This window comes from Hydra viridissima, unplaced genomic scaffold (genome assembly GCF_058129835.1).
Source record: "Hydra viridissima isolate aposymbiotic clone 2 unplaced genomic scaffold, HvirCarnegie_v1 scaffold_6, whole genome shotgun sequence".
Lineage (NCBI taxonomy): Eukaryota > Metazoa > Cnidaria > Hydrozoa > Anthoathecata > Hydridae > Hydra > Hydra viridissima.
In genome coordinates, this window is record NW_028324305.1 from 11,125,740 (window position 1) to 11,152,030 (window position 26,291).

At 28.9% G+C, this 26,291-nt stretch overlaps 2 protein-coding genes across 19 annotated transcripts in view; both read right to left on the minus strand.

The window, feature by feature from the left end:
* Positions 1 to 1,412: 1,412 nt before the first annotated feature.
* Positions 1,413 to 16,756, minus strand: LOC145190791 (male-specific lethal 1-like 1). 8 transcript variants are annotated; one of them, XM_090089897.1, is made up of 9 exons: positions 10,931 to 12,329; positions 8,126 to 10,819; positions 6,835 to 7,826; positions 6,420 to 6,553; positions 6,243 to 6,289; positions 5,009 to 5,136; positions 3,280 to 3,362; positions 3,045 to 3,138; positions 1,413 to 1,612 (listed from the first exon to the last, which is right to left on the minus strand). In XM_090089897.1, exons 3-9 carry the CDS (start codon positions 7,162 to 7,164, stop codon positions 1,505 to 1,507), a joined length of 924 nt encoding a protein of 307 aa, XP_089946023.1. In that variant the 5' UTR covers positions 7,165 to 7,826; positions 8,126 to 10,819; positions 10,931 to 12,329; the 3' UTR covers positions 1,413 to 1,504. The 8 variants fall into 8 exon arrangements, 7 of the variants coding, with proteins under 7 accessions (XP_089946023.1, XP_089946022.1, XP_089946025.1 ...); XM_090089896.1 differs by having other exon boundaries at positions 2,971 to 3,138; XM_090089898.1 differs by lacking the exon at positions 1,413 to 1,612 and adding an exon at positions 1,820 to 2,399.
* An 89-nt stretch (positions 16,757 to 16,845) lies between these two features.
* Positions 16,846 to 26,291, minus strand: part of LOC145190783 (calpain-7-like) — a 34,776-nt gene continuing 25,330 nt past the window's right edge. For 9 of the 11 annotated variants that reach the window (XM_090089859.1, XM_090089857.1, XM_090089863.1 and 6 more), the window contains 10 exons: positions 20,758 to 20,851; positions 20,573 to 20,672; positions 20,440 to 20,486; positions 19,241 to 19,329; positions 19,049 to 19,124; positions 18,817 to 18,953; positions 18,547 to 18,609; positions 17,904 to 18,037; positions 17,323 to 17,391; positions 16,846 to 17,155 (listed from right to left, as the gene is read on the minus strand). In XM_090089859.1, the coding sequence (XP_089945985.1) occupies positions 17,014 to 17,155; positions 17,323 to 17,391; positions 17,904 to 18,037; positions 18,547 to 18,609; positions 18,817 to 18,953; positions 19,049 to 19,124; positions 19,241 to 19,329; positions 20,440 to 20,486; positions 20,573 to 20,672; positions 20,758 to 20,851 (951 nt within the window). In that variant the 3' untranslated portion in view covers positions 16,846 to 17,013. Of the gene's footprint in view, positions 17,156 to 17,322; positions 17,392 to 17,903; positions 18,038 to 18,265; positions 18,327 to 18,546; positions 18,610 to 18,816; positions 18,954 to 19,048; positions 19,125 to 19,240; positions 19,330 to 20,439; positions 20,487 to 20,572; positions 20,673 to 20,757; positions 20,852 to 21,508; positions 21,562 to 26,291 lie in introns of those variants that run through there. The other 2 variants (XR_016453189.1, XM_090089861.1) reach the window with 2 other exon arrangements.

Genomic DNA, 26,291 nt, shown 5'->3' on the forward strand with positions numbered 1-26,291 from the left:
GAAGCTGTGATACCTTAAACTGTACTGTATCTAACAATAGATATGAGTCATCAAAAAACATGCCACTGAACTTATTGCAATAACTTTGCTCATTGTGAACCGATTTTAAAAATTTATTCAGCGATTATTCACAACTAAATTATCTACTAAACGACATCAAAATTTCCACCAAAGTGCCATTGCTCACTATGCAAGTGCACTCCAAACTTCAACAACACAAAATTGTCTCATTTCTTTACCAAAAAGTGAAATTACTGAAATGCAAATGTTAAGCTAAAAACATCCAAAAGTTTAAATACTTTTAGTTGTTTTCTAAAAATGGTGTCTTCTTCAAGTAGAGAACAAGAACAATACTTGACTAATATAAAATATTACTTTTTAAATTCTTTTTTATTGTCTCAACCTAGAATTTTTAAACTAATTTTAACTTCTATATAAGAAATCAGACAATTTTTCTGTTGTTGAAGTTTGGAGTGTTCGTGTAGAGGCAGTTTTTAGAATTGGGTCGCCATCAGACGAATGTTTTTCTACAATTCAATTCTTAACAAAACCTGAAATTTTGTTAGGCATCAGACCAAATTTGACAAAAATATGGTAGAAAGTTCAGTGGCATGTTTTTTTATGACTCATAGTGTAGATGGGAGAAAACAGTTTTCAGCTTAGGGGGATGAACTTTTTTAAGATTTAACACTTTCAAATGGTATTTCCAGTTTTAAAATGTAATTTCTCCACTCATAGTGGCATGGGAAACCAAAAATTGCCAAAAAAAATTTTTAGTCATACCTCTACTGTACATACACGTAACTCAACTCAAAATAACAATAAAGAACATAAAATATTGCTAAAGAACGTAGAAAGCGCTGTTTAGCGGTGCTCGCCCTAGTAGTCTTACTAACTAATAAATGGGAAACGCACGTTTGGTAACAACAGCTAATTGCATCTCTCAACTCATTAACGCAATAAAAGCTTTTTTTACTCAAAATAAAGTTGCTTTGAACTCACAAATGTGATTTCGCATTAGTTCAACCCAGCTATGGCTTTAGCCAAAGACATTTGTAAAATTTATCAGATACCAGATGTAGTGATGGAAATTTTTAACTTCTCAAACTTGTGTTGCTCTCTAGTTTGAATAATATTCTGTACATTAGTAAATACTGTAAGTTTAATAAGCGTTCTGTGTATGTCCAGTTAATTATTTACATTTAAAGTCAAAGGAAATAGATGAATTGTAGTAAATGTGATCATAAACAAATATATAAACAAATTTTCCATACAACAGTTATAACTTAGGATAATATAAACAGAAATTGCATCTCATATAAGAAGATTTGTTTGAATTTTCAGAATGCTTCTAAGCCATTGTGATTTGGTCGAAATATACTCTTGCTTTTGCATATAAAACAGCAAATTGTTAATCTTGAGAAATTTAATTTAATCTAGAAAAACTAGTTTTACACCAAACATTTGCAATAAATTGCAAAAACTTTATAAAACAATTGATATGCTAATGGGAAAAAAATCCGCTGTCACTATTTAACTTGGCAAGTGTCGAACTGATATTCCGCTCCTTTGCTAACAACTGGGTTGAATGCAACTTGTACGCTTCAAATTGCTAAAAAATATTTTAAAAATATAGATGAGGAAAAATATCATCTCTAATTGAAGACTAGATTAAGCTCAGAATAAGACCAAATTCATTTTCGATGATGTTATATTTGGTGATCAAATGCGAAAACCTATCTATTTTAGTTAATTTGGTGTAAATGACAAATTCAACTCTATTATTTTTTGTTTGTAGAGTAAATAAAAAATTTTAAGGAGAGGGGGGGGGGGGGGGTAAGTTTTGAGGCAAAATATTTAGGTAAATAAAACATTCTTTGCATGCGAGAAAATCATTTATTTTTATACTGTTTTGTTGCTCATATAACTCTCTTTCTAGATACGTAAGAAATTTTTCGATTATTATTCCACAACATGGTGAAACAAGTTGATCTTCGAAAACTTATCTACGCTTTGGTTTGACAAATGAACAAAGCCCATTTGGTAAAACATTTTCAAGTTGAAAATATCCCACGTGAAACAATTTATTGGATAATCAAACGCTTTGAGGATTGCCAACCATGTGAAAATAAGAAAAGAAAAGGTCGTTCAAGTAAATTGAATAAACAAAATCCAGAAAAATTCATTGTTTTACGATATTGTATTCGTAGAAATTTTAACAAACTGCGTTTAAAATATTATGAGACAACGCGCGCTAAAGTACTGTCAACAGTGATTCAAACAAATGTCTAGCATCATCGGTAAGTATCCAAAGGTTTGAGGCTTTCAGAACTCCCAAAAAATAGCAAAATTCGGTGAACTATGACTACATAATGGGAAATACTGTAGTTTGTCATGTTCTGAAAAGAATCAGCATATAGGACAACAAGGGTTGTGAATGTCAGAATAAAATTTACATTTTTTAAAAGTTTGCGATAATAGGGGAAGGATGGCAGAAGGGAGAACTTTGACACCATGCAGCTGCTTATGTTTTAATCCAATCAAAATTGAAATTAGTGTTAAAGAGAAAGTTAAGGGCAGGAGAAAATAGTTTGCAAAATTTTTGGTTGGCCGAAAAAATGAGCAGCTGCATAAGGTGTTCAATCTTCTCCTATTCGAGTTCTTCCCACCCTCCAAACTAATAAAAATTTGAATTATCATAAAAGAAAAAAATTATAACAAAAATATTACTTAACTTTTATATAAAACTTTTTCATTAATATTTTTCTAATTTCAACATGTATGGCGAATTGACTGTTTAATTAGCACAATATTTTATTTAATTAGTATATTACCACGTAAAACAAGTTTATTTAATTAGTATATTACCACGTAAAACAAGTTTATTTAATTAGTATATTACCACGTAAAACAAGTTTATTTAATTAGTATATTACCACGTAAAACAAGTTTATTTAATTAGTATATTACCACGTAAAACAAGTTTCGATTAGAAACCTTTTGCATCCTCTCTTATTTGAAGTCACAAACAAATAAAAAGTTACCGAAATAGTTTCAGCATTCTCATTTCGAAGTTCCCGAATTTTATTACGCATTTTACTTATCACGTCATTTTTTTCTATCTCATCAGATTCGGGTCTATTACAACAAACAAGTTTAAAAAAATGTAATGACAAAAAAAAATCGAAATGTTAATAGAAATAGTATACAAAGTATAATCTTAAATATATCATCAATAAAACAGTAACTAGTTCATAAAATATTAAAAAGTGGAATTACGTCATGTTTGACTTCAATTCCTTTAGTTTCTTATGAAGTTCATCATTAAAACGTTTTTGCTGATTAATTTCATTTTCTTGAACCTGAAAAATCCCAGAGATTTAACTTTGAAAAAAAAAGTAAAAAACGTTTTATTTAAACCAATTATTTGTTTAGAAATAAGAAAATTCATTATCTTCATATATTATATTTATACATAACTTTGTTATTTAAAACTAGAATCTTGTGGCTTTGTAGGTCTAATTATATAAGTTATCTTAAATCAATTTATCTCAAATGACCGATATTTATTTATTTAAAATGACCGATATTTATTTATTTAAAATAATTATTCGTTAAAAACCAAAAAACCAAGTCTTAAAGACGTGAGCCCTTTTGAAAAAACTAAGCTTAGAAAACAAAGAATAAACAAGCCTTGAAATCGGAAAAGACTTTCTGCTAAAAGATCACGCAGTTAAAAAAAACCCTAGAATATAAGAAGAAGAAAGCAAAAGAAAAAAAAGTAAAGATCAGTGTTTGAGCCGACTAATCGGTGAATGAATAATATATTTTGTAACCTTATAAAATACTATGATAGAATAACCACAAACCAAAATAAGCAGTTAAACGATATATGTTTTCACTCCATGCCCCTTTCTCACTTCAAATTTAGCTATAAACTTTCTTGTCCAAACTATAGGGCATTTTAAACCAAGGAACATCACCTTAAATAAAGGATTTTAAATATATTCGCAAACTTATTTAATCTTAAAAAAACACCATTGAACTTAGTTTCGAAGACCGTCATTCCAGTAAACATTTAAACTACCGCTGCAGATATTAAATATCCATTCGATAATACAGTATATTTCAATCTCATCACCAACGCCTGAAGGGCGCTGGTAATACTGATGATTAATAAAAATTAAGATAAAGCTCTGCATATAATCTGTTTTACTCTTTCGTTTTTACTCTTGGATTACCTACTGTTTTATTACTAGGTTTATAATTATAAACGTTAAAGACAAATCTGTTTAAATGAATTGGTGTAAATTTGTTTCAATGAGCTGGTATGATGTCTGCTTGTAGAGATAAGTCTGCTTCAATATATCGGTTTCGTGTCTGCTTATTAAAAAAAAAAAAAAAAAAAAAAACGTGTTTAAGGATTAAGCGTAGGATAAAGCCCTAAAACCGTCCATTTTAGCACATTTTCTAATTTTAAAATATCTACAAGAACTGAATTGTTTTCTTTTTATTTATAATATTTTTAAGATCTTTTGTCATACTTTGACACAATATTCAGGGGTTTCAAAAATGAACATAGAGTAGAGCCTGATTTTATACCGAAGGTTAACATAAACGAAGGAACTTTAACACGAGCATAAATCCAAAAAAGGGTTTTCCGACGATTTTTAGTGCTTAACGTTTGCGTGCATTAACCGTAGAGCGCATGCGTAAAATACTTTTGTTACAACATTAGACTGCGCTTACACAATTTAAAAAGGGTCCTGGTAAGGTGCCTCTTTTTGATCAACTTTATAAATTTTCGATGAATCAAATCTCTTCAAAGATTTGCTTGCCAAAAGTTTTTTAATTCTGTTATAGCCTAGAGAGATAATTGTTAAGTATAATAAGCTTTTATAAAAAAATCTTTAAGAATAAAAGTGGATATAAAGTGATTTTAACACTAAAATGAATATCGAGTAATTTTATTAAAATATGAGAGTAAGAAATTGTTTTTTTTCCGTACACTAATTTGTGTTCTCAACTGAGACACAATTAATTGCAATGACTTATTTTCAGCATATTTCTTTGACAGCTCTACTTTCACAACCTCGTTTTGCAGCTTAACTTCTTTGCACTTTCTGGTCAGACATTCTAAATGAAAAAAATCAAGTTTTACCTATGTAACTCAATTTGTTTATAAAAATATAAATTATATTTTCATCATTACTTTTTCTCAGGTATACACTAACCCAACGTCATTGAAATATCTATAAACTTTGCATATATAAATATATGCAAAGTTTATAAATATTCAAACCACATTGGATAAATTTAGCGGACGAATTGTAAATGTGTAACCAGAATTCTAACTCGTAATAAAACCAAATTATAAGGTCACCTCACTAAGAACGATTTTTTAAATTGTAAGCAGGCGAATTGCAAGCATAACAGTGGGCTAGTGTAATCGCTTATCAAAAAACAAACAAACAACAACAACAAAAAACAAATGAGAACAAGTAAGAACTGCAATAAGTACGTCACATGTTTTTACACCAACTTGCGCAACTGCAAACTTCGAACTGAGATTTCATATGAACTGGGACAACTGAATTTCCGAAAATCCATTTTACATTCAGTTTGTAAAGTTTTGGATATAAAGTTAAATAAAATATATGGAGAATCATTGATTTACATTTTTCTAGCAAAATCTGTTTTATCTGATTGTTTTAATTTTTTATCCTGGGCGCCTTGTAACTTTCATCCGTATTTGATTTAAAATTACACAGTTCTAGAGGTAAAAAATTACATGAAAATAACTGTTCTAAAATAATTTTGTGCTAAAAGTGAAAATAACATTTGTAAAAGCATATTTGCGCTATATGTAACAACTAACAACTATCGCCAAGTCTCCTCCGGATGTTACCCACCACCTAAAGCCATCAGATGCATCTGGTTTGGGCCACCAAAACGAAAATGGAGCAGTGAGAGCTCGAACATTATTGGACTGAAAGAAACAGTTTCAAAGGGAATTTTTATTGGTTTGTTTTATTTTGTGACATCACGGAATTACACCAGATAATACAACTTCTGGAATAAGCTCAACAGCAATTTTAACAGTCGACAGAACAAAATATTCTTTAGAACATTTCGACCTATATCCTTTTCAAAAAGATACAAGGTATTGGGTTCGGATATCGTGGTGTATAAATTTATCTACAAATGTATTTGAACAGATAAAAGCATCTTAAAGAAAATACCTTTTAGGTTATTAATTTCATTCAACTTCATACTTGATTCGCATGACCTTAAACCAAAATTTACTTTAAAAACTTCAATGTTTAAAAAAAAAAAAAGAAAATTAAAAATGATAAAAGTATTTAAAATCAAAATTAAGTAAAATGAATAAAAAACTTTAACATAAATAAAAATCATACAAATTGTGTGTTTCAGAAGAATTTTTTTCTTCCGCTCGTTTCATACAAATTTCCAACATTTTTATTGATGCATCCTTTTTATCCAATTTCTTTATTATGCTTTCTTTTTCTTTCATATATCTCGAGTGCTCTTCCTGCAAAATCAGATCGAAAACATGTTACACACAACGCTACTTTAAATGAAGCAAATATATTTGATGCTTTAGAAGATAGCAACTCTGCATGCAAAATATATTAGTTCGTTATTGAAACGTTTTTCTCCAAATTTTGTCTCTTTTTTTGTGAACAATTTATTATCATTTATCAGATAAATTTTTGCTTTGCTTTCAAAAGAGAAAAGAAAAAAAGAAAAAAAAAAAAACAAAAAATTTTGCAGACCGCAAACTTGATTTAAAAAAAAAAAAAAAAGTCATACCGCAAGGAATGTATTATTATTTAATAAAGATACGTTTTCTTCATTTATTACTTTAAGACGAATCTTCAATTCGCGGTTCTCCTGTAACAAGCTAATGTTTCTCTGCAAAGCCAATTCAGACTTTTCAATTTCCAGTTTGTGCTCATTTTGCAGTAGATTGCATTTTTTTTCTATCGCTTTTATTCTTTCTTCGCTCTTCATATAATTTGTAAGATATTCATCTGCCCTTTTTTTAAGCACTAAAATCAATTCAGATTGATGCTCTACGCGTGATTTTACTTCACCCTGTCCTTCTTGACAACATTCAATTTCATCAAAGCTCATTGACATGGCAAGTTTTTTTTTTTTTAAACTACTTCTTGCGGTATTTGCAAAAACTGGAATATACGTAAGTTTATTTATATTAAAATTTGTTTCTAATAGATTTACATCAATACGTCTACTTTATCACATCGCTAAATAAAATCTCCGTAAATAATACGAAAATTCTCACTAGATTTAATCTTAAAAAGCCTCATAAAATTACCTTAAAATGCCTCAAATAATTTTACTAAATTTTAAAACTTGTTTTTTTGAAATTTCAAGTTTGATTATATTTAGTTAAACGATTTCAACGATTACCTTGCTTGTAAATAAGAAAATTTAAAAATCGATAACTCCAACTTTTTATTCATTTTGAAGCTATTAATAAAATATTGAAAAGAATATTCTGACACATACTGACAGTTTTCTTACAACGCACAAAGTTTAAACTTTTACAGTAAACAAGATATATATAATACACTATTGTATATAATACACCATTGTATATAGTAGAAACCATCATTTCGTTTATAAAAAAATTACGAAACTAAATTCGCCTAAAAAACGTATAACTAGCTTTAGCTACTATTTTAGGGGAAACACTTCGATGTTAATACCGTGCAATGAAAAGTAGTCAACAAGGTAAACTTTGGCTCATCAAGACATCAACCAACCAACCATATTTAATGCTAAATAGGAGAATTAAGAAATTCAATACCGAAACATATTTGTTAGACAGAATTTATAAGATTGTTTTTAAGGAATTTAATTTGATTAAGTTAGACCAATTGACATAAACTTAAAATGTCCTCTCAGAAAAGCATAATTTCAACATTGACAACTTCGACTTTTTATCAAATCTTAAACTGCACGATCAATATGATCATGTATAAAATACCATAGCATGTTATTAATAAAAGTAACAAGTTTTGACAAGAATTTTTATCAAAATTTTTTTTTTTACTACGATGTTTTATAATTTAAAGACCTTTAGATAGGTGATTTTCTTTTCTTCTTCATTAGCTTTTCTTTAGCTTCTCTTAACTGAACTTCTCGCTTTGCAATGCTGAACCAAGGAAGCTGCATCTCACTGAAAATTTCATTAAAACTTCTGCTATTTATTAGAACAAAAAATACAATACATAAAATGCTAATACTATGTACTTATTAATACTGCATAAATTTGTTTAGTAATTTTGCTTTTTTTTTTATCGATTATCTAAAGTGTTTACACAGGCCTGCGATAAAAAATTAAATATTTTCAACAACTTTGCCCAACTAAAGTTTTGGGTGCGAATGAATTGCTGAGCCTAAAAATAAAAGTCGTTTTGTTTTCAAACTTTCTTCTCTTAAAGCTGTTTGTTTTTGTTTAGACAAAATAAACTCACTTTTCAGCTTTTTGCTCATGTGCTCTAACTATGGTTAAGCTTGATTGCAAAAACTTTTTTAAACAGTTTTTGTTATATATGTAGTGAGCTTCTAATTTAAAAAAATAGTGCTTTAAGTTTAAAATGAACAGTATCAGCAGTTTTTTAATTTTTCAATAGCCTATTTGCTCCCTTTTTAAATACTATTGAGGTTATAACGTGAAAGAACTATAAATCATAAGAAAAAACTGATTTTTTACAATTTTAACACCTAAAAATGCATAGGATTCAGCTGCATTTGTTTAATAAGTTTTCACACCATATTTTTTTTTTACTGGCCTGTGCTATTATATCTAATTAATGTAATATAATTGAAGGGCTTATTGTGAAACAATGACAAGCCACAAAAAACAAATATTTGAGAAAAATGACTTTTAAGCTTTATTTAAATCTATAAAATCAGTGCTTACCTTATACTATTGCGAAAAAATAAACATAACTAATCTAATCTACATATATAACAATAAAAACCACTTTAATCTAAAATAATCTCAGGATCTTCTTCTTCAGTCTCTCCAATCATGGCTTGTAAATTGTTATAAAATTGGTGGTGTATTGGCGGTATATACGGCAATAGAGTTTTAATATTGTCAATCTTTTTCTTCGATATTTTTAACGATGTTATATATTTCTGCTCTAACTCAGCAAGTGATGTCTGCAACGGTCTTCATTTCTTTGCAATATTTACTTGTTTGTACTCATCTTCATCAACGTCACGTTTGATATAGAAAACCTTAGTATTTTCTGCATTAAAGTGATAGGAAACTGCGTTAGCGAAATCTAATCTTTTACCATCGTTTGTATGTGTTGTTCTTTTAATATTTGCAAGAATAGGGGCAAAATTTAAAAAATCTGTTTGCCTTGTATCTGTTACTTCAAACGGTGTTTTTCTGTTTGCTTTGCTAATATCTTGCCATTTTCCTGGAGAATAAATTTGTGGTGCATATTTTCTATGACGTTTTTCTATAAGAGCAAAGTCTCTATCCGAAGGAAGATGAGTAAGGTCACTTATAAGAAAATTATAAGTTATACTTTTAAATTTTTTCTCTTTTACCAACTGTAAGCAGAGAACCATCAGTAGCCAATTTTTGTTTTTGTCCGAGAAAATTATCAGTAAAGATTATTAAGTCATCTACTTCAGTTATTTTGCTTAAATACTTTAAAACAATGGATGCTACTTCGTCACTTCCTCTTTTTGCTATATTTTCTGTCCATAGAAACATGTGACCCTTTCCCGCTGTGCAATCATGTATGCCCAAATTATACATCCATATTTTTCTACAATAAAATGCTGGACCAGTTGTTAATTTCGGAAGTGGCAAAACCTGTTGTAAATTGAAAGTTATTACTAGTTTTCTATTGTTGTTTTTTGAAACTGCCGTTTCCAATTAAAGCTTTTCTTGCATAACTAGGTCCTTTGCATTATGGAGTCTAAGTTCATTTTGTAATCGAATCAACTCTTGATCGTTAGCAACTATTCTTTCTGGCTCTACTTTAATATTGAGTTGATCACAAGTTTTGCAGATGTCCGATTTTGGTAATTTAAAACCAATATTGTTTTCTGAACAAAAAATTTTTCTATAAGTATGCTCTGAAACTGGTTCAATATTTTGTTGTATACACCAGGGAAGATAATAATCCGAATAAAGACTTGATATGGTCATATCGCAGTTCAAGTATTCTTTGTGTAAATTTTCAGTTCTACTATAATGACTTTGATATTTTGGAATTAAATTTATATTATCTGCCTTTTAATTGTTTGCAATCCATGAACATTTAAGAATTCATTTCTACATACTTTAATGCTCTGGCCATTAAACTTAATAAAATAATTTGCGTTGTAATTTCTACTAGACTCGTTTTTTTTTTGTTTGTCTGTTAGTCCTTTTTTTTTGAACGATATTTACGCATCCAAATAGATAAATGTTCTGTAAATCCCATGACCCTACATTTCAAAAGTCATTAAAAATTGTTATTTCAGCACCCCCTAATTTTTCCCTACATTTATTTTTACAACCACAAGGTGATCCTAAAGTTCTAGCCGGAACTAACTTTTTTGTTTTATCACTAAAATATTCGTGACCGAGATTTCGTCGTGTTTTTCTTTTTATTCTTGAATAAGTGCTTTCATTTTTTTGTCTCCAGCGACTCTTAGGATTAGGTTCCGGTGTTTCGACTCTAACTCGCTTGTAGGCTGATTATTTAGGATATTCAACAGAGTCTGTAACATCTACAGATTTGTTTGGGGTGTTACTCTAAAATAAATATACAACAATATAATAAGCCACAATATTGAACTACTTTGCTTGTAATATAATATTAAGTGCAATATAATAACAAGCCACAAAATAAAAATAAATGTTTACCTGTTGATTTGAAGCTATATTTTCAATTTCATCAGGGACATAGTCTTTATCAGCATCACTATCATCAAATTCACTACTTTTAGCACTATTATCACTGATATTTTTTATTAAATCAGCAGAAACTGTTTTAACGTGTTGACGTTTCGGCACCATTTTGTATGGCATGTCATTGTATAACCTCAAAATATCCTAATTAACACATTTTGCAGTAAGATGATTTTATAATTATAGCTCCGATTTTAAGAATTATGCCTTAATATCTTTTTGGCTATTGCATATACTATTTATGATTATAAAAATGATAACTCATTTTTGAAAAAAGTTTGGCTTGTCATTGTTTCACAATAAGCCCTTTAATTAATATATCTATCAACTCACTTAATGTTGTAGGGTAACATACTCAAATTGGGACATCTCAATTTCGTTCACTTCGTTTGGGCTAACTTTTCGATAAAATGTGCGAAACCAAAGATTTGAAGTTGATTAAGATATACAAAATTTAATACTAGCTTTAAAGTTTGTGAGAATACTGAATGATAAAAACTGTAAATTCCTATTGTAAACGTTAGATTTCTATTTGATGTCAATGGAGACATTTTTTTGTTGATTGAGATAGTCTTTTTCATTTTAGATGTATTTGTTTAGGTTTATTTTAGTAATTTTTGATAAGCTAGGTAACATAGTTCTATCATGTATTGAATCAAACAGACTTGTTAATCCAACACTTTTGCCATCCTGTATCTGGAATATGAATGAAACAGGAATGACATTAGATCGCAAACCACTACATGTTACAGCTGCAAGGAAAGAAAATTAAAGCTAACCAATGGGAATCTGGAATTGATTACCTTTATAGCCACTATTAATCTGTCATAAATAAATCTCATGTCATTTCGAAAGACAAGACGACCCAGTCTTTTGCAGGCTTTCACGCCGAAACAGCTTTTGTAGAAACAACCTTTAGTGTGTCATTGTATAGTTGGTCAAAGCAGGAAATAGCTTCATAAAACATTTATGATTTTCAACTAAAAATACTATTTTTTGTTGAAAATTTTGTCGCTAAATTATTAAAAGGTTTGAGAAGCATTTTTCCTTTCATACTTTTAACCATTTGTTTATATGATTATATAAATGACATTTAGTGCAACTTTTACACAACATCACGCTAATTTTATGAAATTTAATTAGATAAAACTTGAAAAGAGTCATAATTTATCTCCAAATATAGTGACTAGGAAACACATACAGTCTAAGTTTGAATAAGTTGCCATATGAGGTTTTACCATCCTACCGATCTACAGTTTCCACAAACTCCTTTTTCATTTTCTTTGTATATTTCTTTGTATATGTTGTTTGCTTGGATTTTGTTTAAAGGCCATATTTTTCCAGTGGAAAAAAAAAAAAAAAAAAAAAAAAAAAAAAAAAATTCAACTCTAGAGTAAGTCTACTAATTATTATTTATTTTTAATATTTATATTTATATCTGATTGCCTCTAAATAAATATTTTGCTCAAATGAGGCTTATATTTGGTCAAAATTATTTTTTTTGTATACAGTTTTTTCAAACTGAAAAAAATATTTGTTACTTAAGATTCTCAGTAAATCATTATACCATCTCTTCATCGTTGGAACATGGTTTCCCAAAACACAAACCGGAACAATGTTTGAGACTTCCAGCACCATAGCTACAGAAAAAAATCATAAAATTAAAAAAAATAAATAAAAATTAAATTTTACAAAATTTCCGTCAAAAAATACCATTCTCTGGATTTCGAAACAAACTTTCAAATGTAATAGGGGACTCTATTTTATCTTGTCTTTCGTTGTATTTACGGGTAAGAAGTTGATGTTGACGTTGTTGACGCATGTGCTGCAAATCCCACCTGGAACATTTTCAAATAAAACAAGGTCATCTTTAATCTTTAAATCACATTTTCATCATGCAAATAAATGAAAAATAAAAAAGTGAGATATACTAACATAAATACCTTTTCCTCTTAATTTCTTCAGCTTCTGGTTTAGTATGTCTTTTTGTAAACGCTTCATCACTTAAGTCCTACGCAAATAATTTTATAAAGAAAAAATAATTTTAATTCAGTTCTAATCAACCTAATGTTTAAGATTAAAATTCAATAATTTATCACACCTCTTCAAGATGGCTGATGAAAGAAATTTTTTTATTTATCACGTGCCAAGGAGGTACTAAATTATAAAACAAAATAACTTTTTTATAAATCATAACTTTTATATATAAAATGTGCATGAATATTACAAAATTTCCTGATACCTGAGATTCTTTACAACCTTATCAGTGATACCTGAGATTCGTTCATCGTTTTCTTCTGTTCTAATATCAGCTGTATTGTAACATGTCAGCAGTTTATTTAAAGGATAATCTAGGTATGCTTTATCAGTATTCAAGTATGAATGAAATTTGAAGTTTTTACTGTTCCTTGATGTTACAGTTACAGCAGCATTTGATAAAACCTTTAAACTTTTGTTAAGCTCTTTCTGATAACTAGGAAGCAATAGCCTAATGAAAAATTTTTTTTTGAGTACAAATTCTTTACAATAAATATTAATGATCTACAATAAATTATAATAATCAACAGAAAAAGCTACATGAATAAGACATGTACCAGAAAAAATCTGCGCGGACATTATAAAGGATATTTATCTAACTATTGTATTTCGATATTGAATGTTATGTATATTTTGAAAGTACATATATTATTATTTTTAAATTTCACTTAAGAAAGTTTGTGAAGTTTTGTACGTGAGAACGCACGCACTTTGCGTTTTACACTCGACATCAGCTTTTACACAGTCTTCGGCTGGACTTTCTTGGTAGCTCTCATCCATTTATTTTTCAAGTCTTTAATGTTTTTGGCTTCTTTTACATTGAACCTTAGTTTTCTTTTGACAAGAGCCCAATATCTTTCGATAGAACGTAGTTCGGGACAATTTGGTGGATTGCAGTGTTTTTCAACGAAATCTACTTTATGTTCTCTAAGCCAGTTTAAAGTTGTCCCAGAGTATAGACATGATGCTAAATCGGGCCAAAATAACGGGTTACCCGTGTGTGTTCTTAAAAACGGCAAAAGACGTTTCATGAGACATTCTTTTATGTATATTTTGCTGTTAATTGTTCCCGTAGTCACAAAACAAGAGCTTCTTTCACCACATTCACAAATTGCTTGCCAACCTAAGAATTATTTAGCGAATTTTTGCATTCCAATGCATTTATATTTGGAATTCAGTTTCTTGCGATTAATTGCTGAATAATATTGGTGTCCTGGAAGAGATCGGAAATATGCAGCACAATAAGTTTCATCGCCAATAATCAAACAAGATTTTTTAGCACATAATTTTTTATAGAGAAGCTTTGAACATCGAATTGCGACATTTTCTTGCTTTTCTTCACGACGAGGAACTTTTTTCTTTTTATAAGATTTATAACCACAATTTCTCTTTACTCTTTGTATAGTGGAAGCACTTGTCTTAAATTTATTCGCTAATGTTCGAACAGAAATCTCCGGTTTTTTGTCTAAGGTATCTTTTACCTTTTTACCAAGATCTAACAAAACATTTTTTTCTTCCACTTCCTGATTTTCTTATGATTGTACCAGTGTCCTTAAATTGTTTTACAACGCTCTGCACTGTTCTCAAAGCAATCTGCAGCTCTTTAGAAATTGTTTTGATACACCAGGATTTTCAACGAGAAAATACAAAATCTTTTCTCGCTTCTTTTCTTGATTTGATGACATTTCAATTAAAACTAATTGTTTTAATAACAGAGTTGTTTAAATTTTGAACAAGATTAATACAACCACATTTTAAAACAATTAGCTATTTTAAATGATGTACGGTTTCCGTAAACACCACATTAGAACACGCGCAGATTTTTTCTGGTACATGTCTTATGACTGTGACCCAAATTTTAACTAAACATTTTCTTTCTTAATAGAGGTGGTTTAAACCTCTTGCAGGAAATGAAAAGGTAAACCATTCTTATTGTCATTGGTGCTAACAAAAAAGATGCAGAGATTGCAACTTCATTGTTTTCCAGACCCAAAAGAATAAAAGTTATGAGATTAAAAGTGCTTATTGAACCAATTAAAGCACCACAAAAGTCTAACAAGCTCTAATTTTAGAACTATGATGGAAGCTCTTCTCCAGTTTCACTAAGGTCTCCTCTGTTATGCACAGAAAGTTTTATTTGTTATATTTTTGAGGGTTGTGAGCAATTAAGAGCCATGTGATGTCAGATCATTTCTCCTTATATTTAAGATGAAATCGGCTGGCTACATCAGAGTGCTGAGTAAAATTGTTGACCTCTGGATTAAGGAATTGGCACAGGAACCAATAAGTATTCCAGCCAGATATTGTTCATTCTCAAAGTCTGTAAAACTCAGGAGTAACTGGTTAAAAAATTTTACATTTATGTTTTTTCAAAATTTAGGGTTTCCAATTCTCCTGGCTAAGATCCACTAACTTTTTAACACCTGGATTGGTTTAGAGATTTTTTATTTTTTAAAATAAATTTTTGTTCCCAAAAAAGCTGAAAAAAATATATATATATATATATATATATCAGGTACCAGCAATTAAGTAAATTAAGAACACTATAAAGTATATTATGATACTTAAATTATCTTCATATAAATGTTGTGAAATCGTATGAACTGATATAAGCATAAATGACTAAATCTTATTACCAGGGATGTAAACAAAATAATTTTAGTTCTTATAAGATTTTAACTACATTTTTTTTGGCTTGTATCATCGGCTTAACTAAGGGATCAGATGCACCGATGAAAGACTGTAACATACTTTAAACATACCAGTGTTAAAACAGATAAACACAGATAAAATGTTTTTTGTTTTTGAGATTTTAGATTTTTGAGGAAATTTGTCTTTACAAGATCAATAATAGAAGTATAATTCTTGGAAACAGAAATGTAAAATTTAATCCTGCACTTTCTAATCTAGAGCTTTCTAATTCCTCACTTTTTTCTTATAGCTTCATTATTCAAAATATTGATTTGTTTCAACAATATTTTTAATAAAATCAAAATAAATCTTAAATGTTACTTCTCAATGAAACTGCAAAAGATATTATCTGAAAAATATAATAAAAGTGAATGAACAAATTATCTCTAAAAAATTACTTTTTTGTGGTCCCTTCAGTTTCAATAGTATGCCTTTTTTGTAATGCAAGACGCCGTTCCATTCTTCTAAGACGTGCTTCAAGCTAAATTATAAGCTTATTTAAAATTTTCACATTTTGTTCTAAACAACATAAAATATGTATTTTGTATTTATTGTATTTCTTAAATTATACATATATATTTTTTGATATATAAGTTTTCTATATAGGTTGGAAAGTAATGTTGGGAAATGATATAGTACCCATGATAATAAAACATATATAAGTTATTATTTCTGTGAACAATATTAATGCAGTAAATAATCAATACCATTCTTCATATGTACAGCTTTTTAAAATAGGCTATAAATCTAACCTGGTCTTTTTCTCCTTGAAGGGAAATAATTTGTTTGTCTTTCTGTGTTATCTTTGATTGTTGGTGTTCTATAAGATCAAGCTGTAAAAGTAACAAATCCTTCAATTGGTCATCAATAACAAACCCAGATTTGTGTTTTCTATCAACCTGCTCATTTTGGTTATTAGAAGGAATACCATGTTGGTCACTGGCTTTACTTATGTTTTCAATATCTGAAGAACTGTTTTCTTTCTCTAGATCATTATTTCTACAGGCAACTTCCATTTGAAAGGCAACCATTATAGACTTATATATATCAATATTTTTATTAGCTGTTTCAAAAAAAAAAAAAGTTGAAACTCATTAAATTCGACTAAAAACTGGTTTTTATGGTAGAATCAAATAGAATTATTAAGCAGAATTTTGTATTTTGAAGTTCACAGTAAAATTGTATTTAACAAATTTTAAACTGCATTTTAATAAACTTTACATCAAAAACAAAAAAAATTTAAAAATTCTACAAAAAAACTAAAAATATAAGTTATAAACTATTTGGGATTTTTCTTAACAGTATTATGTTCATCTTGTATTCAACTTGAATGCACATGATGCTTGAACTTCCAGAAAAAATGGCCCTTCTTGTCCTTGAATAAATGTAGAAGGAATTATAAAATAATTTCCAGGTGGCACATTTTCCAAGGTGAAAGCCACAAAACCACAGCTAAAACAAAAAATTTTGATACTAATAATGTCTAGATCTGATTAAGAATTATTTAAATCAATTTAAAACTATCAAAACCTGAAGAAAATACCCCCCAAAAAAAAAAAAAAATCAAATTGATAATAAAATACAAACTTCAACATTCAACTATATAAAATTTTTTATACCTATAATCACCAGAATATTTTCTGTATGAAGAATCCACAGAACGCAATTCAACAGCTGCATAGTATTTTCTGATTAAAAAAAAAAAAGATTAGCACATGTAAAGGATTCTTCGTGCTGTAATCAATATATAAGCATAAATACTTTATGTGAAAAAGTACTATCTCTTTTATTATACTATCTATACAGGCTTGGTTGGGAAGCGGGAGCGATCGCTCTCGAATACTGACCACAAAATAATATTTAGTTGCGAAAAACTGACCAGGTTGTTTAGTCGTTTTGAGAACATTTTAGTTAATGGTATGTCCGTAAAACAAAAAATTTTTGTTTTACGGACATACATGGAAACATACATAAACTTGAATGTTCTCATGACATCTTGGTGCGGAAGAATAAAAAGCTAAAAATAACGCTAAAATGATTTTAGTGTTTTTGGTCAGTTTTTCGCAACTAAATATTATTTCCGTGGTCAGTATTCGAGAGCAATCGCTCCCACTTCCCGACCAAGCCTGTCTATTATATTAAGGTTACAAAAAAAGCATTGAAAAAACATCTCACAAAAGGCAGTGTCGCCTAATTATACCTGCTTGCTTCAACCTTTATTAGTAAATTAGATGCAGTATTAGAGATTAGTTCAAGAGGTATTTTGGGATTGAGCTCATATGTTGGGGAATTCAAAGATCCACCAGCACACTGTTTTGTCCAGGACACTGTTACCTGAAACATTTTAGCATTTCTTCATTTTTTTAAAAATACCATGGATTTGAAATACATTTTATTAGTTCATAAAGTAAACAATTAATAAAATGTAAACACAGGAGTAGTTTACATTTATCATACAATAAATGTAAAAAAATTAAAAATAAATGACGCAATAAAGATTAACATTCAACTTAATCAATTTCATCAGACTTTTAGAAATATATACTAAGTAAGTTTACCTACCATTTAAAATATATTTCTAAATATACTTTTTCTATATATTTAAGGTCCAAACTAACAGCAGCTTAAAAACAAGAGGGAGAATTAGCACACCACCTGTTAACTTCTGTATCTCACTTTCAGGAAAGAAAGACAAAAAAAAACCAAAAACAAAATTCAAAGGTAGGACCAGGTTCTAATAATTGACCTTACTAATAAAAAATCTGAAACCCTTAATTTTTAAATCCTTTTATGATTCTGAAAGTCTTGTTGAGCAAAGAAATAGTTATGATTAAAATACTCACTTTTTTTTTTGACGAGTATAGTTCTTGAACAGGACCCATGGTAAAGCTAACTGTTGAAAAAACCTGCGTAAATAATTCTTTTATAAGTAATATTTATTTAAATAATGCAGAAAATAAATCTGAGAAATAGTTTCAAAAACAGTTTTATCCTTAATAGCATTAGAAATAATAAGGAAGCTTTCATATTTTAAATGATAACTATTAACGTTTAAAACTATTATAACTATTAAGCTGAATACAAACAATCCACTGAATAAAAATTAATCTGACCTTTAATGAATAAAAAATTGTGTGCAGTTTTTCATATTGTGATACAACTATGGTAAAAATGGATTTTCCGCTTCCAGGTTTTAGTTTTGCTAAGTAATGTGGTGAGTTAATTTTTGTTCCTTCCAGATATTTATTACCTAAAAATTGCAGAAGAATTTTTGGCTCGTTAATAGTTGTTTATCTAAACAATAAAAATTAGCAATTTCTTTTACTTTAAAGGCTAATTTCTTACCAGGGTAGTAAACTCGTTTTCCATTTGTTTTGTAAACATGTATTGTAATGAACTCTTTATTATCTGCAAAGTCATCCTAAATGTAAAATAAAATAATACTTAATGTATAATGTCAAATTTTTTTGTTTCAAAAATTGACATTAATATTATGCTTTTAAAATGAAACTATTAAAGTTGAAAAAAATGCTTTACTCTATTAGTTATATGTCTGGTCAAAAGTATCCATATGATAGTAGCATCATTATCAGAATTGAGTTCTAGTCGATATTGAGGGTTATCACCTAAAACAATTTTATAGATTGTTTTGTAGCAACTTTAAAAAATATTTTGTTATAACTTCATTTATTGGTTTTTTTCTTGTTGACATTACAATGTAGAAAATTTTAATCAAAATTTCAATTTGAATTTAAGTGCCTCTGAAAATACTCATTCTGATGTTGTCTATGTAGTAGAATTATTAACAGTAATAAAAATTAAATATATTTTCAAGAAAATATTTCAACTGATAAGAAAAGTTTTTTATCAGGTCATATACAACTATTATAAGTAAGATTTATGAATTCTTTATCCAATAATCTTTTGAAATGCATTACTTTTTATTTTTGAGCATTATTTGATTAATTCAATAATAATGAAAGTTAAAACAACATAAAAACTGGATTTTTTATGTGGAAACCAGAAAAAATTTAAACTCCAAAAATTCATGAACTCTTTCATATTCTGAACTGAATTTTACTCATTTCATATGAAATAAATCAATGTTGAAAATTTTAAGTAAATCTTAACAAATTGGGTAACTTAAAAATTACCCAATTATACAATAGAATGAGTTTGTTAGAACAACATTAAGAGTTTCAAGTAAGCACACCTTGTGTGATAATACCTTATCCAAGTATTGCTCTAATATAAAAGAATAAGTATAGCAACATAACAAAAGAGATAACAAGAATATGGATGACTACAAGAATATGGATGACTATAAGATATGGAAAATCCATGGCTTAGCATCACTTCATATTTGTATACCTTCAGCTTCCTTTTAGAATTATATAAACTATTTGATTGCATGGGTCAAAAAGTTGGAATAAGCTGGATTAAAAGGATGTAACAAGATTTTAGAAAAGGTTTGCAACTTAAATTTAACAAACACAATTACTTATTTATGGGTTGAACTTAAAACTTGTTATTTTAAGTTAAAACTAAAACTCCAGTCCTTATTCAGATACTTTTTCATTTTATATTAGCACATGAAGATGGGAAGTCCGTAGGAAGTGTTTAAAAAAGTGTTTTTTAAATCTTACTTAGTTTTGGTAATTAATTATTGCTGTCTAAAGGTTATAAAATATATGATTAAAAAAATTAAAAATATAAATAAAAAACAAAATAAAAACCTATATTGTAGGCATCTTTTATTGGACCTTCTGCAGCTTTCCAGCATCTGGAATAAGAATATGTACAAAATATTTTGTCCTGACAATCAATCCAATAAATAAAACTGCAGAAAAATTTTAAAACTTGGCTTACGCATGGAGAGTATATTTGTATGGAAAGAGTTTTGGGTTCCAGTTCATGTAAAATACATCATAAAACTTTAAGACAGATTCCCAGTTTATCCAAAATACACCTATTTTTTAAAGAAATTATGGTAGCTTTACAAAAAAATCATCCAGTATAAAAAATATTCTATTTCATATTAAAATTTAAAATACCATTATCAATTTGCGCTGCTTTTTCTCTATTATATCCTAAAGCACTTTGAAGAGATGGTGTCCAGTTTTCTATATCACTATCAGAATAATTACCCTAAAATGAAAAGATAAAATAAGACTGCATAATTTTAATTTTCTATCAAGAAAAAAATGTATTATTATTTAAACAAATACTGCAACCATTGCTGCCTTAAACAGCAATTTTATTTAAAACCTTTTAAAAATTTAATTTTGAGAGGAGAGAAGAGGAGAGAAGAGGAGAGAAGAGGAGAGAAGAGGAGAGAAGAGGAGAGAAGAGGATAGCAGAGAATAGCAGAGGACAGGAGGGGACCCAGGCAGCAAAAAACAATTTTGCAATATTGGTTGCATGCAATAACGTTATAACTCAACATTTTACAAACATTGATACAATGCTAGCTACAGCAGTTCAAATCATAATCATGCTTGGAAGCTTATGGTAATTATTTAAGCTATAATAACGCTTATATAAAAATCATAAGTTAGAATTAGGAAAATTATGATAATTATATTATAATTATTATAAGCTTCCTAGCACTTCCTATTTAATGTTAGGAATATTGTAATTATCATAAGACTAACTCCATAGCTCCTAAACATTATCTTCATAGAATTAATGCTTTTTATTTTTTAGCTTTTTTACTTTTCTATATTATATGTATTTATAAATTATATTATAAGTTTATAAACTGCTTATAAAATCATAAATGAAAATTTTATACCATATGCTTACATACATTGCCCGGCAAAAGTTTTCCAGTCACTTACAGTTTTAATAGTTTTTACCTATAACAATTGATATTAAATTTTAAAATTCTTTATAAGTCATAAAATAATTCAATTAAGATGTGTTAATGTGTTAAATAAACTTGTAATACTGATATTAAATTTTAAAATTGTATATAAGCCATAAAATAATTCAATTAAGATGTGCTAATGTGCTTTTAATATTGAAATGCAAAATCAATGTTTTTCTTCGTTTTTGGATTATAAACATGCTCAAACATACTTAGTAAAAAACCTTTAAATAAAATTCAACTGTTCTCTTGTCATCAAAGCATAATTTCTTTGAAGTTAATACAATATATTGGATTAATAAATTAGTTTAGTAACTATTTTACATATCTGAATAAAATTTCTTAGAATTTTTTAACTTCCAGTTTATAAAAGTGCATTTTGATTATTTTTAGACTAAAATTTTAGAAAATAATACAGAAACGCATTCTTCAATTGTTGCTCTGGCAAATGATGGTTGTTCTACTAGATATATTCAAAAGTTGTCAAAAATACCACAATCAACAGTGAGTAATACTATTCGTCAGTTTAAATGTACTGATACAAATAAAGATAGGAAAAGAACTGGACATCCCTGCAAAACATCAAGGGCTGAAGACAAGTCAATTATACTCTCATGTAAATGAAATAAATGATTTACAGCCCAAGAAATAACATCTAACTTCAATGCTAAAACTATTTCAGAAAGAACTGTAAGACGTCGCTTGAAAACTGTTGGCTTAAATGTTAGAGTAGCTGTTCAAAAACCTCTTCTAAAAGCAATAAATCAGAAAGAGTGGCTTCAATTGGCTCTAGCACATTCAAATTGGACAGATATAGACTGGCGAAATGTAATGTGGACAGACAAATCCAAATTTCTTGTTTTTGGAACAAAGCATTGGATCTATGTGCAACGAACAGTTACTGAAAAATTTCATCCACAGTGTATACAGCTTACTGTCAAACATGGTGGAGGTTTAATAATGGTGTAGGGCTGTTTTGCTTTTAATCAGGTTGGTAATCTCGTGAAAATAAATAGAATTCTCAATAAGAATGGATTTCATAAGATATTATGTAGAGATGCCATGGCTTGTGGAAAGCATCTAATTGGCCGTGGGTTTACCATGCAACAGGATAATGACTAGGGATGGCAAAATCCCAGACATTCTCAATCCCAGACATTCTCAATCCCGGGATTTGAGATATTTATCCCCGGGAAATCCCGGGATTAATTGGGAAGCAGAAAAAGTTATTAGCGGTGAAGCATGTGAAGATCAAATTTTTAAGTACTCATTAAACATTGAAAAATGATTAATTTATTGTTTATACAATTATATTATTAATAAATTAATCATTTTTCATTTTTTAGTTAACTAAAATAGTTCATTTACTAATTAACCTAAGTAATTTAAATTATAAAACAATGCATTAAAAAGATAACACAATATAAGTAAAAATAATATGAATATACATGAGTATACATGAATTATATTCGTTTTTGAAAGTACAACCTTAAAAAAATGAATGCATCAATCATTTCGCGTTCGATTTTTTGAGCATAAAAACCCAGAAGCTGAGAATGCTCGTTCCAACTCCACACTTGTTGGCCGTATAGATAGTATATAATCATATGCTTTTTGAAGATGATTACCTCTTGTGGCACCACTTTCAAATAACGACATTTCTCTTTGAATTTTAGAAGTTATACTTTCTACTTATAACTTTTTTATTTTGGGCGCTTGTATTTGGTACAAAAACATCAGAGATTTTCGATGAAGTAACCTGGCCATTATGAAGATAATAAACTGTGCTGCTTAATGGCGTTCTCCTCTCTTTAATTCGGTGACTAAAAGCGGCATGCAATTGTTTTCCAGTTTCGGATTGTTGTTGTTTTATTTTGGTCAACATAAACTCTAATGCAATGTCAGCTGTAATTAAAGTTGCGTCTCTTCGACAAGGTGCTTCCACAGTTGCTTTAACGGGAGTCAAAAGTACCACTAAACCTGATGTGGTTCGATATTCGTTTTCGTTCATCTTAACTGAACTATCAAAATTGGAATTCAGAAAATGAATCAGAAATGCCTTTTTAACACAATATTTTAACTTGTCAAATCCTTCAAGCATAAACAACAAACTGCTCCATCGGGTTTTGCAATCCATTATTAAATGGATGACCAAACTCAATTTTCACGTACTTTAGTAAATAATTTTCTTTTTTTGTTGGGGACCTTTTAAGCATTTTTACAATTTTCCTGACTTAGGTTATGATAGGTCCTATAATTTGATGTTTAATTGTAACCTCAGATGTTTCATTGATTAACAATGAATCGTTTGAATCTCGTGTACAATCTTCCTCTTCATAAACATGTTCGCTTTTGTAATCATCATCTTTGTCTTCATTATCGTTGTTATCTAAATTTTCAAAAAAAGTGTTCTCATCTTCTAAACTTTTGTCAACTTCCAAGTGACTGGCGTCTTTTTAGAGCCTCTTGATATTCGATCAGTTATTTCCTTTATAACTTGCTTTTTAATCTACTCGTTGTAGTCTAATACCATTTTTCTGATAGTATTACGTGATTTTGGAACATTTTTATATCTTCTTGCAACTAACCCGGCTCGTATATCAATGGAATTACAAATTGTACTAAATGATATACCATCTTTTGCTGCCATACGCGCCAATACTTCAGATAGATTTTCCTCTTTTTTCGATGCTGTTGAAAAATAGTTAGTGATTTTCGGTTTTTTATTTTGAGGTTCTTCTTCTAAAATCTTTTAAATTTGAAGCTCTCGTGGATAAACTTGGTACTTGCGATTGCAATGTTACTTTAAGTTTATGTTTAGACAGTAAATGGGAATGTAGATCTTTTGTTGAACCACCTGCAATTTTCAATGTTTTTTTGCATGTACTAACTTTGCACATGGCTGTTTCATCTGTTCCTCTTAAGAAATGTCTCCATATCAGATTTGTGCTATTGAATTCAGCATAGTTTGTCATGATATTTACTTAAGTTTTTTTTAAAGTTCTAAAGTTCTTAAATTATTTCAATTTACGTTTCTTTATCAGATCTATAATTTTAACTGAATTTGTTACTGTGAAAAGGATAACCACTTTGAATAACTGCAAAAAAAAGCTTATTTACTTAAAAAACCTTCTGTATTTTGAAAACTTCATTCATTTAAACCCTTGTTGAAAAATTTTTGAGAATCACACATAGATTTCGACGCATAAGAATTGTAGGGTTCTATCTAATTTTTGTTGTTGTGAGAATTTAACTTTCAATTTTTCTTAGTTAATATGTTTTTATTCCTGTCATTTTTTATAATTTCAACTATAACTCTTTTTTTATTTATGTTTCATAATTAAACCGATAATATTATTTATAAATATTTTAAATTTTTTGTTTTTTATTATTATAAATTGTTAATTAAAACTTTTATTTATAAATTCTTATAATATGAAAAAAGCAGATAGAACTCTTTAATTCTGCGACGATTTGGAATTAAAATGAAGCCGAAAATTCGAAATTAAATTAAATCATTGCAAAGAGAATACAGCTATGAAACAAATATTTTACCAAAGATTGTATTTACTAGACACTTTATAATGTACAAATAAGTTAATAACTTAATCCCTATTTATCTTTATTTTTCTTTTATTACGTTCCCGAAATCCCGGGAAATTTTTGTGAAAAATCCCAGGATTATGGAATCAAAAGTTTGCATGGAATCCCAGGATTTCGGGATCCCAGGATTTTGGGATCCCAGGATTTTGGGATCCCAGGATCCTGGGATTGCCATCCCTAATAATGACCCAAAACACACATCTAAATACTGTACAAACTATTTGCAAAAAAAAAGAAACTTGTAAAGAACTCAAAATTATGACATGGCCCCCACAATCCCCTGATCTCAACCCAATGGAGTTATTATGGGAACAACTGGATTGTGAGGTAAGAAAAGAGTGTGCTACATCAATAACACAGGTCAACAAAAAAAAAAAAAAATTACTGGTGTCCAAAATATTTTAATGAATTTGGGGTATTTTTGGGGTGCTGATTCTGAATATGCTATCAGTTTTGCCAGATTGACTCAAGTTTTTGATATTTTTGGTATCTTATTTATAGCACTTGTTGGTAAATGCGACGCATCTCATTAATTTCTTGGGATTAGTACTTGAACTGAGCAGTTCTCAATATAGTTTTTTGTTAATTAGTGTTCTAAAAGTTTTTTCATAGCTTGATTTTTGCACTAACTTTATGTTGTTGTCTGTTTTCCAGTGAAAAGCATGAACTCATCAAGAAGAAGTTGTCTTAATGATCCAGACTCATTTGTGGTGAATATACACTGCAAAAACATAGAAGAAACATAACAGACTTCATAAAAAAAGTGTATTTGGCCTATTTTGGGGTTATGCTTGGGGACCAAGACAAGTCTTGGGCACCACACATAGTGTACAAAGCATGTATCGAATTATTACAAAAATGGAGCAAAGGACAAAGAACAAAGCTTCAAATTTGGTGTTCCAATGGTGTGGAGAGAGCAAAAAAATCATCATGATGACTGTTATTTCTGTGCAGTGCAAGTGCAAGGATTCAATAAGCATAAGAAACAAAAATGGGAGTATGAAGATGTGCCTGTACCTGTGTTTACCATGTTACCTGACCTTCCCCCACCTGATGATGATGAAATGCAGGGTATCGAGCTAAGCATTAGTTCTGGAAGTGAACCAGAATATGAAG

What these genes read in the sequence shown, in the direction of transcription:
- LOC145190791 (XM_080067707.2), bottom strand. Translation starts at nt 16,734, where the DNA reads ATGGTTGCCTTTCAAATGGAAGTTGCCTGTAGAAATAATGATCTAGAG. An exon ending in ACTGAAGGGACCACAAAAAA is followed by an intron (nt 13,464 to 16,101) that starts GTAATTTTTTAG and finishes ATTTTTCATTAG; the next exon opens with GCTATTGCTTCCTAGTTATC. An exon ending in GAAGAAATTAAGAGGAAAAG is followed by an intron (nt 12,814 to 12,918) that starts GTATTTATGTTA and finishes AAAATGTTCCAG; the next exon opens with GTGGGATTTGCAGCACATGC.